General features: G+C 39.0%; 1 protein-coding gene across 12 annotated transcripts in view; it reads left to right on the top strand.

Moving 5' to 3' along the window:
- Positions 1-205: 205 nt before the first annotated feature.
- Positions 206-11,862, top strand: part of LOC139755383 (uncharacterized) — a 102,489-nt gene continuing 90,832 nt past the window's right edge. For 5 of the 12 annotated variants that reach the window (XM_071673619.1, XM_071673622.1, XM_071673615.1 and 2 more), the window contains exons 1-3: positions 206-229; positions 6,386-6,466; positions 8,736-8,853. In XM_071673619.1, coding sequence (XP_071529720.1) covers positions 221-229; positions 6,386-6,466; positions 8,736-8,853 — 208 coding nt within the window. In that variant the 5' untranslated portion in view covers positions 206-220. Of the gene's footprint in view, positions 230-696; positions 827-1,074; positions 1,214-1,401; positions 1,440-6,385; positions 6,467-8,735; positions 8,854-11,862 lie in introns of those variants that run through there. The other 7 variants (XM_071673625.1, XM_071673623.1, XM_071673620.1 and 4 more) reach the window with 3 other exon arrangements.

The following is an 11,862-nucleotide window of genomic DNA, read 5'->3' as shown; positions in this document are numbered from 1 at the left end:
CCAGAAATACCAATGTTTACTAATGTTCTGCTACACAGTACTTATCACCTTTCGGCAGTAAGTTCTGATCTCTGAGTCACACACTAATTTAGTTACACTTGACTGTCGCAGTAATGTTCAGCTCCAAGTCATGGCCTTTACCTTAGTGAATGGAGATGCGACATTTCTGAGTGGTAGCGTGACAATCGTAAGAGAGCGACGACATTCGTGAGGGGTATTCATGACAATCGTAAGCAGAACTGCGATATTTGTGTGGTATCGTAAGCAGAGAGTTATATTTGTGAGTGGAGCCATGACAGTGTGAAACAGGGCTGTGACAATCTGGCAAGCCACAAGCAGGGTGTGATCAATTTGGTTGTGGAGCCATGGCAATCTTAAAGAGAGCTTTGGCAATCGTCGGTGGTATCATGACAGTCGTAACCAGAGCTGCGATAATATAGAGTGGCAGTCGTAATTATCATTGTGGTATTCGTAAGTGGCGTTAAGCACATTTGTGATATTTATAGGCACATTCACAAACGTAAGCGATACATCAATATATATATATATATATATATATATATATATATATATATATATATATATATATATATATATATATATATATACTTTTCTCTCGCATGTTGAAATGTATATAGTCGTAAGTCTCTATCAATAACGTTGTTGAGCTTGGGTTCAAGTTCAGACGCGGGCGAATAGGCTACCAAACAGTTCATGTCGACCCCAGAGCCACTCAGTGCCACGCTTCGACGGAAAATCCATAAGTTTCAGGAGGCCAGAATCCTCTTTTCAAGGACCTTTCACATTTTCATTCCCCCGTTCTAAGGTATAGCTAGTAAATCCATGGTATACACGCGCCGTATGACTCTTCTGATATCATCTGTTGTGTAGAATGTTAAAGCTGTACGACGAAATTGTGTTAACGCAGCTCCCGTCTTTCCGAGCAGTGTCTTCGAATACAGTACCTTATCTTTTGTTATGACAAGTTTTGAGCCCGGAAGAAGGTTTAATTCTTCAATCATTGTTTTACTTAAACTTATTCGTAATCATTACAATTACAGTCAAAGAAAAATCGCTTAGAAGAAGAGGGCTAGAAGCCCTGTACGCAAACAGATGTTCACTTGCGAGAACAACGCAACACCGAGAGCAGCCAGCCATCAGCTGTTTAGTCTCCCGTCACACAACAACATTCATGGTTGCACCGAAGTTGTAGGTCAGTATGATTACACTTGTCATTGCAAAGGCTTGTGGTTACCTCCAAGGCACCAAGAAGTAACTGAAAGAGATCATAACGTGGGTGGAGAATGGCAGTTCCGGTTGTATGTATACGTTGTACGCGTCGTTGGTCGGAAAGTTTAAAGTAAATTTACATAGTTTCTCCATTAAACTACGAGCCCTACGTTACCCCAAAGCGTAGTTGTAAGTGGCAGTTGCTAAGGGTAAGTCATTTACATTTAAGATGAGTAGAAATGTGGAAAATTGTAGATGTGACGAGTTCGTCTTGGAGCCTGTGTCCATACGTATCGGCGATGACATCATTCTGACAGGAAAAGTCATGCCATTGTGTTTGTACTTGGGAATACAGTGTCACTGTTATGTTCTTAGGTCTAATTTATGAGAATAACACGTTAAGAAAATTCGTTGGAGGTTCGTTTTGGTGTTAATCACATGCCGTGCGTGTTTGGAAACTGGTGGCCCTCGGCTTACTCTGGGACCAAGGTACTTTTATGTTTATAGAGATCATTATAGATACCCATAGAAATATGGCTTTGGAAGTGCGAGGGAGTAATCTTCATATACTTAATGAAAATGAACAAGACCAAGGGCGTGTAATTTAATGTGTAAACGTATACATTTGTCTGCAAAATAATTTAACCTTATCGAATAGTTGGAAAAACAGCGTTTGAAGAGCTGTTGCAGACTAGTCGAAAAATAGCCATGGACTCCGGTGTTTCTTAGGCATTAGTAATTGAAACTATTTTGCCGAGTCGTCGGCAAAGTAGCTGTTGACTTAACAATGCCGACCAGTCGGCATCAATGCATTTAAACGTTATGTTGCTGAGTAGACAGCACAGGTTGGTTAAACGATATTTTGTCGATTAATCGGCGCTATTGGGTCAAACGTTGTTTTGTAGACTAAATCATACAGAAATTTTGTGTCATCACTTATCTAAACTGAATTAGATATAGCAGGATATGTTGGAGTTGGTGTATTTCTTAACATTCCATTCAATGGAGTAGCATCGAGCTGCCCATCATACATATAGCAATAAGCAATAGGTTCAGTTATATACACAAAGTGGTATTGGGAGTACTGTCTCATCAGAGGACTTCTCCCTCCAAAGAAGTTCATATTTCCCAGCAATAGGATATTGGGAAACCCTGGGCAGCAGGATCATCTGGAAGGTGGTCCTGGGGTAATTATAGGTAAATGAAATAAAGGAGTTGTGAGAACCTTACCTATCATCCCTTAGTAACCCAAGTTTACCACAGTTTTGATATTATTTTAAAGAATGATAGTCGTGATGTTTCATTCTCTTGTTTTGAAGTTTGTTATTGTACTGTTTGCTGTGTTCACTAATTATGTTTACTCCCTTCTGCCGCATGCAACTAATATGGTGGAAAGAAGATGACACCAGTTATTTTGTTACATTTCAACTATGAAAATTGAAATGAATGTAAATCTTTGACCCATCAGGAAGGAAGGAGAGGTTTTTGTAGGTTATGGTTGTTCATACTAGTGTTTTGCTTACTTTTACCTTAATTTTTCCTAATCGTAATGGCCTTCATCGCTATCCCATTGAGTATTTTCTGAGGAGAAATTATGCTTCAGAGAATGTTTCTCAAGTTTATGTCACTTTTACTGAGTACCAGAAATCCATTTATATACATTTCATCGTCTGCTGCTCATAAACTGGAATTTTATTGAGATAGTTTATCTTTTTAATTCATCAAAATGACTGATTTCATACACATAATAAAGTGCTTTAGTGAAATAACTATGATATGAAATGGGAGGTAGGTTAATGGAGAAAAACTGGAGGAAGTGAAGCGTTTTAGATATCTGGGAGTGGATTTGACAGTGGATGGAACCATGGAAGCAGAAGTGAATCATAGGGTGGGGGAGGGGGCGAAAGTTCTGGGAGCGTTGAAGAATGTGTGGAAGTTGAGAACATTATCTCGGAAAGCAAAAATGGGTATGTTTGAAGGGATAGTGGTTCCAACAATGTTATATGGTTATGAGGCGTGGGCTATAGATAGAGTTGTGTGGAGGAGGGAGGATGTGCTGGAAGTGAGATGTTTGAGGACAATATGTGGTGTGAGATGGTTTGATCGAGTAAGTAATAATAGGGTAAGAGAGAGGTGTGGTAATAAAAAGCGTGTGGTTGAGAGAGCAGAAGAGGGTGTTTTGAAATGGTTTGGTCACATGGAGAGAATGAGTGAGGAAAGATTGACCAAGAGGATATATGTGTCAGGTGGAGGGAATGAGAAGTGGGAGACCAAATTGGAGGTGGAAAGATGGAGTGAAAAAGATTTTGAGTGATCGGGGCCTGAACATGCAGGAGGGTGAAAGGCGTGCAAGGAATGGAGTGAATTGGAACGATGTGGTATATCGGGGTCGTCATGCTGTCAGTGGATTGAACCAGGGCGTGTGAACTGTCTGGGGTAAACCATGGAAAGTTGTGTGGGGCCTGGATGTGGAAAGGGTGCTGTGGTTTCAGTGCATTACACATGACAGATAGAGACTGAGTGTGAACGAATGGGGCCTTTGTTGTCTTTTCCTAGTGCTACCTCGTGCACCTGCGGAGGGAGGGGGTTGTTATTTCATGTGTGGCGGGGTGGTGATGGGAATGAATAAAAGCAGATAGTATGAATTATGTACATGTGTATATATGTATATGTCTGTGTGTGTATATATATGTATACGTTGAGATGTATAGGTATGTATATTTGCATGTGTGGACGTGTATGTATATACATGTGTATGTGGGTGGGTTGGGCCATTCTTTCGTTGTTTCCTTGTGCTACCTCGCTAACGTGGGAGACAGCGACAGAGCAAAATAAATAGAATGAAAATAATGAATTCTCTGAACAATAAACATATAGAATTCTTCCAGTGGTGGAAATGATCGACACTGAGCCTTGGTCTGTTGGCTAATGCATCGTCCATGGGCTACCTCAATCTTGTTAATGCCCATAAAGATAGCAACCTAATCTGACTTAATATGATGATCTACCAGTTAAGCTGTGCATAAAAACTAGCTTTGGATATTAATTCCTTTTCGTTTCAGTGTTAGTGAAGTGCCTGCTGGATGTCTGTTATTGCTGAGTTTGTTGTCTCATACAACCCTTTGGGATAATAAACTGCTGTAGTATTGGGATGATAAACTGCTGTAGTCTTTATTACATAGTTTCTCATCATATAAAAACACGGTCTGACGATCTACATCACCTCATGTGGCATATTCATCAAGGAAATGAGGAATAATCCTTAAATCCATTAACTAATGCATGATCAGTACTATGTAGACAGAATATATCATTGTAAAAAAAAATTGACTGGTGTTCTTGCTGCTTTCTGGTTGTCAATAGGTTTCTCCTCATATTTCCCATTTATGGATGAAATGGCATATATCACTGACAGCATAAAACAAATGAGGATCATCTCCTATAAAGGAGGATTGTGTCCACTATAACTACTAGCTTGAGAGTATAGGTGTTATTTGATTGTCTTCTTTGAATTACTAATCACTGTTGTTATGTCCAACATTTTTGAGTGCAGCCAGTTTGTAAGAAACCAAGATAAACATTTACACGGCTCCCCAGAATTGCTTTGACAATTTCAACTATCCATAATGAAGTAATCTGACGACACAGCTCATTCTTTATGATACTGCAGCATTGTCACACTATCGTAGTGTACAGAGGTGCTCTTCACATTGTACAAAAATACTTGCCAGTGTAAGAAAATACTCATCATAAGATACAAAAATACTCTGTATTATAGCATATATCGATGCTCATTATGAAAAGTGGATTATCTTACACTACATGGTGCATACCAGATTTCTTTTTGTATGTTCCATAGTCTGGGACCCTTGTCTTTCCCAATCTCTAACAACAGCATGACATTGTAAACTTGTGTGCATACGTATGTTATTTATCTAATATGCTTCTGTCTATCATCACTGGTTGAGTTTGACATGTCTAGCTTTATTTTTTTTGCAGGACGATTTGTATCTGGTTCAGCCTCATCCTCTGGAGCATGTTTTCACTAATTGAGTTAATATTTTATCCAATAATGTGATATTGTCATCATCCTTAAGATTTCTCTTTGGTCTTATTAACATTTGTTGCTCCAGAAGATGCTGAATGTATTTCCTTTTCCACCTTATTTAAAACTCATTTACCAGGTACTGAACCCTATGCTAACTCCTCCTAGAATACTTATCAGCCCTTTGAATTATACCTGAAGTAGGTAAAACAGTCTTTGATTTGAAATTTAACAAATGGTTATGAGTTAAATGATCTAGACATAAAATACCCAGAGTTCCACAAAAAGATTATGGCTATTTATAGATTCTGTTTCACCCATTAAGGTTCTTAACCCCCTTGCTTTCCTTCAAAATGGAAATGAAATGTCAAAAAGGGTTCCATATTCTACTTCTTTTTCACATTTCCTGTTAGCAACTAGTGATTATGATATATGTAAAGTGGTATGCCATTTTTGTTTGAGATCTACTTTCTCAGAATTATATGAAACTGAAATTCATGGTTTTGCATATCTTAAAAGTTAAGTATGTAGTTTTTTGTTTGAATTTGTGTAGAAAATTTTTGTTTTTATCCCACATTTTATAAAAATATCTGCCATTTCTTGATGGTGGAATGGCAATGTTCAGTAGTATAATTACTCGCCTCTTTCATTTTCCCTTTTCACACCCCTCAATATTTCCAGCACATCCTTCTCCCTCTGCATTTGATATATATTCCCAACAATATATCACTCAGCATCCATTATTGTCAGACTTGCCAAGAAATGTATGAATTATAGGCAGGTGTATATGCAGGTTAGTTGTGGATCAGGCAACTTTCTTGGGTGTGTACATTAAGGAGACTGAACTGCCATTTCATAGTGTGGATATGTTCTCTTAAGATTTAGAAATTGCTGTTGATTTTGAAATTACCTATTTTGTTAATGAAGAATCTAAACTGCTTTTGAGCATCTGGCCCAACACTGATGTGCTATACTTTTGTATATATTTATTAGTAATGTAATTAAGGTGAACTCCGAGTAGTACTACTCCATTTGAACACGAATATACAAATTTTCTTTGATCCCTTTATAAAGATAATCAGAGTTCTACTTTATGTTCTTGTCCTTTAGGAACCAGAAACGGTCAAGATGATTGATGTCACTGTCAAGACGCTGGACTCTCAGAACCATCATTACTCAGTTGCAGATGATGTGAGTATTTTTACTTGATCAATGGCTTTTACGTATATACCTTAGATTCCTTTTCCAAGACTCCCCTCTCTCAGTTTCATGCAGCACTTGGTAAGCTGGCCATATCCACGAGACAGGACCACAGGTCAAGAAGTTTGGTGATGTCTATTCAGCTTTGTGAGGATTAAGTGTTGTGTGTCTACAGTATAGAAGTTGCATCATGGGCACTAAGGGTCTTGTGATATTTTGAATCTTTGGTATGTTAGAGATGGTTGACGTCAAGACCACACACAGGAAAGTATAATTAGCTCATGCTTGAGGTGTGTACTTTCATTAGGCTGGTATGTCAGGTGGAATGGAGTTTAGGACTGGGTTTGGAAGTCAGTAGTTTAGTGCTTGTCAGATGTTTATGGTGTATATGATATTCGGAGATCAGCCACAAACTAAACTAACTCCAAAACAGGCGTCATGAAAAGTTTGCTTTAAATCCATCCAGAAACAGCTGCCCACCCACCCTTCATTCCCACCAATACAAGCAATGTAATTAAATCCTTAAAGAACTCTCGGGCAACAGATGCTGACAACATATCACTCACATAAAACACTTTGGCCTATTGCGATCTAAGCACTTTATATCATCTTCAACCACTCTTGGTTATACAGCAAAATTCCTAATATCTGGAAACCTGCCATTATAATACCAAGCCCAAAACCCTCCAAACCACCCTGCTTCACCCTCTTCTTACCTCTCTTTATCTCTTCTGTCCTCAGAATCCAAACTCCTTGAAAACCTGATCCACAGCAGAATCAAACAACTTCCCACTCTTACCCACTCACCATGGCTTCATACCCAAACACTCCACTACCATGCTACATACTGACCTCACACAATGCATGTTAGGTGGCTTCAACCAGCCACCACCCCCTCTTGCACAATACTTAGTAGCAAAAAACATCAACAAAGCATTTGACACAGTCCCCAACAAATCCTCACACAAAACATATGTGACACCATCACCCACAACAATAACAAGAAGTGGCTAATCATTTTGATAGCTGGCTGCCATGGTAGTCAACAGTGGCTTCATTTGTAAAACAATGAAACTACAATGGAGTTCCCCAAGGAGCAGTTCTTTCTTACAGTCCTCTTCCATCTCTTCCTGCATGACCAAATTACCTCTAGAAAACCACATGTATGTCCTTTCACATGCACATGACCTCACAATGACATCACAACACCCCTGAAACAATTGCAATGTAGAGCCCTACATAATACGATCAGAACAGTGACTCACCCAGAACAGAATGTCTTCATATCTGCTGAAGGCTTCAGCCACTCTTTTCACCCAAGGCATACATAAATTCAGTTTACACCCAGTAGTCACTTTCAGTGGACAGTCACCCCACCTGAAGAAACCCCAGCTACTCTAGGCATCACTTATAGAACCCACTTTTAACATTCACGTCCCACATGAATAACCTCAACACAAGCAACACACAAACTAAATGCATCCAGAACACAAACTGGCACCAGATTTTGACAAGACAAAGAATCTTTCAACATCCTCTACAAACACTTCATCTGCTTCATTTCAAGCTCTACCTCTTATGACTGGTCTTTTTATATTCAAAAGCAAATAAAACAAAGCTTCAGACCACTCAAAATAGTGCACTCAGAACGATCACTGGCTTCTTGGTAACCCAAACAGTCACCACTTACACATTAAAACAAGGATCGCTCTGTACAATCCTTCTTCAACATAATCAGCACCCATTTATATGCCACAACGCTAGATCCCTGCCACCCAAGCCACTTCATAACTAAACTTTGACCTGAAGAAGAAATAAAAGATTACCCCTTGTCTAACACCTCTACTCAAAGATTGCCCAACCCCTAGCAAAAGAATTCTGGGGATTATTAAAATGCAACTTTCCCAGATCACTCTTAAACTCCAACCCACTGGACATACATCCATCAGAAGCCACGCTCTCCAGAAAACATGAATCATACTTTACCATTTATGCTTTAGACATCACCTGTCCCTTCAACACTTCAAGCACCCTCTCAACATATCCCAAGACTGTTCATGCCCACAATGCAACTACAATGTATATGTACAGCATTAGGAAAAGACAAATAATATGGCACACAGAATTTTTCAAATTAAGGGATGCTTTAACTCTTTTCTATATGTTGATGTATGATGGGAAATTAGACAGTGGAAGTGTATTTTGTATTATGTAAGCTTCTGTGAAATGATTTTAGCCTTGATAATGTATTTTATTTCAGATTACTGTGAAGCAGTTCAAGGAAAATATAGCTTCATCAGTTAACATCCCAGCTGACAAACAAAGGCTCATCTACTGTGGGCGTGTCCTGCAAGATGACAAGAAACTTGCAGATTACAGTAAGTTATTGACGTCATCTTTGTTACTTGTAGCAGTAAATTATTTCAAGCATTGTTTAGATCTGGGTGTGTGAAGACATGTATATATCTGGATACCTGAGGAGGATTAGGTATATGCCTTCATGCTTAGAATTTAGAACTTTGTGTATATTGGCCATAGAAAATATTTTTCAGTTGTACTTACGCAATATCTGTTTGCCCAAGCTATACTTCTAAATGTTACCTGTATAAAAATGAAACTCAGAAGGAGCCATCATGGTTTAGATCCTAGGCTTGCTTCTAAGAGTTTTTCATTGTATTCTTGTGTTTCCATTTTAAAAAGTTCATGTTATAAATTCATTTCTCCTTTAGTGAAGCAATCAATGTTTTCTTTACAGTTTATTTTCATTAGCTCAGAGAATTTTGTTTGATTGTGGCTTTTCTCTTTCAGTGAGATTTCCTTATGGTCACCCCCCTATGCTATGTGAACCTCTTATGATTAGCAGATTGGATCCTAGTGATAGAAAGTAGGAGCTTATGAATTAGTGTGTTGAGCCTTCTTAAAGTGCCATACTTAGAATGTTGAGAAGGGAAGGGAAAAAGGAGCATCATTAGATAGGAGGCATCTGTTAGAGTATGATCAGATTCTAGTAATGTGAAATTGTTCAAAAGTAGTAGAGTTAGAAGGATAAAAGATTATGGTTAGAGGTAAAAAAGATTATGCTAGAAGCTTGATGATAATGTTGTGAACCTAAGATACATCACAAAAGAAGGGTTTTTTTTGGCACTGCTAAGTACAGGTTGAACCTCTAATCAGGTAATGTTAGGACCAGACAACAGAAATTTACCCCTAAGGGAACCCCTTATGTTAATATATGCCCGACCCCTAGTCTTGCCTGCTCATTCTACATATATATTGCTGTGCTACCAAATGTAGAACAAACCTTAAAACAGGAAATGATACAACCATTGATGCTTCCAAACAAGGTTTTTATTATTGCTTCAGATTACATCAGAAGTACCCCCAGATGAAGACTCCGCAATATCTTGGGCAAGGATTTTTTCATGGCATACGATGCCAATACAGGGCAGATTTGTCAGCTTTATATATTTGTTCTAGGGCTTAGCTTTCTGCTGCCACTAACTTAGTAAGTTCATCCACAAACTTTATCGCAGCTTTGTAGCAAGTAGTTAATATAATGAACGACCATATGTTGGTAGTTGGTTTTGGTCAGCTCGTTACTATTGTTATTTTTTTATCGTCAAGGCAGCCAGCCCTCACTGCTTCAGTTCTAGCCAGGCTGCCGGCTCGTATATTCTCTCTTGCCCTGTACTTATTGCTGTTGGTTGTTGAACAGGGAATTGGAGTATTTGTCAATTCTTTTCATATGACCTTACACTACAAGCTTCTGTGTCATCACAACACTTTTCACTGCCCTTACTATGTACTGAAATTTCTTGTCTAAACTTAAACTTATGTAACTTAGCTTGCGAATATTCACAGTCATAGTCTAGCTTTAGTTCTCTGTGAATACTTTGGCTTCCTTGATAAGCATCTCCCCAGAAATGCTTACACCTTCATTATGTGGGAGTTTAATCCACTTTATAAGTGCACTGTCTAATTCCGTACTCCTGGCACCTTTCAAAGTTTTCCAAAACTTTAAACTTTTCTGGCTTTCAGTTTCAGCAAAAAACTAAATATAAGAAATTAACAGGACTATGGATTAGCTTGACTGCAGTGTAATCAGATTTTGGTGTCTTATCCCTGCTAACAGTGCTGCCTGGTGGCAGATCCACAAACTAATGATAGCAGATTCAAAACATGCCAGACCATGGAAGTTGCCAGTGCACAGAGTGCCGAATTAGAGAGTTACAACCTGTAGTTGAGTTGTGACCTTGCCTCTCTAAAGAGGCTTGTTACCTGATTTGCTCATAGCATATGTACTTATGACGAAATCCCCCACCCCTACATTATAAAAGAACGAACATAATTTTAGATAAACAGCCTTTCCAGCATCAAGAATTTTACTTGGTAGATAAACAGTTTCATACACCAAGAATTGTTTTTGGTAATGCAAGCTCATCAACAACCTTCCAACTGACTGCTGTCATACCTCTGTTCATTTTTTATTGTAAGATAATTTTCCTTATTAAGATAAATTTCCGTATTAAGAATATATGGTGTGGGAGGCAAGTTGTTAGAAGCAGTGAAAAGTTTTTATCGAGGATGTAAGGCATGTGTACGTGTAGGAAGAGAGGAAAGTGATTGGTTCTCAGTGAATGTAGGTTTGCAGCAGGGGTGTGTGATGTCTCCATGGTTGTTTAATTTGTTTATGGATGGGGTTGTTAGGGAGGTAAATGCAAGAGTCTTGGAAAGAGGGGCAAGTATGAAGTCTGTTGGGGATGAGAGAGCTTGGGAAGTGAGTCAGTTGTTGTTCGCTGATGATACAGCGCTGGTGGCGGATTCATGTGAGAAACTGCAGAAGCTGGTGACGGAGTTTGGTAAAGTGTGTGGAAGAAGAAAGTTAAGAGTAAATGTGAATAAGAGCAAGGTTATTAGGTACAGTAGGGTTGAGGGTCAAGTCAATTGGGAGGTGAGTTTGAATGGAGAAAAACTGGAGGAAGTGAAGTGTTTTAGATATCTGGGAGTGGATCTGTCAGCGGATGGAACCATGGAAGCGGAAGTGGATCATAGGGTGGGGGAGGGGGCGAAAATTTTGGGAGCCTTGAAAAATGTGTGGAAGTCGAGAACATTATCCCGGAAAGCAAAAATGGGTATGTTTGAAGGAATAGTAGTTCCAACAATGTTGTATGGTTGCGAGGCGTGGGCTATGGATAGAGTTGTGCGCAGGAGGATGGATGTGCTGGAAATGAGATGTTTGAGGACAATGTGTGGTGTGAGGTGGTTTGATCGAGTAAGTAACGTAAGGGTAAGAGAGATGTGTGGAAATAAAAAGAGCGTGGTTGAGAGAGCAGAAGAGGGTGTTTTGAAATGGTTTGGGCACATGGAGAGAATGAGTGAGGAAAGAT

Source organism: Panulirus ornatus, chromosome 19 (assembly GCF_036320965.1).
Source record: "Panulirus ornatus isolate Po-2019 chromosome 19, ASM3632096v1, whole genome shotgun sequence".
NCBI classification, from domain to species: domain Eukaryota; kingdom Metazoa; phylum Arthropoda; class Malacostraca; order Decapoda; family Palinuridae; genus Panulirus; species Panulirus ornatus.
Note: the sequence above shows the minus strand (reverse complement) of the source record. Positions and strands in the feature narration are given on the sequence as shown.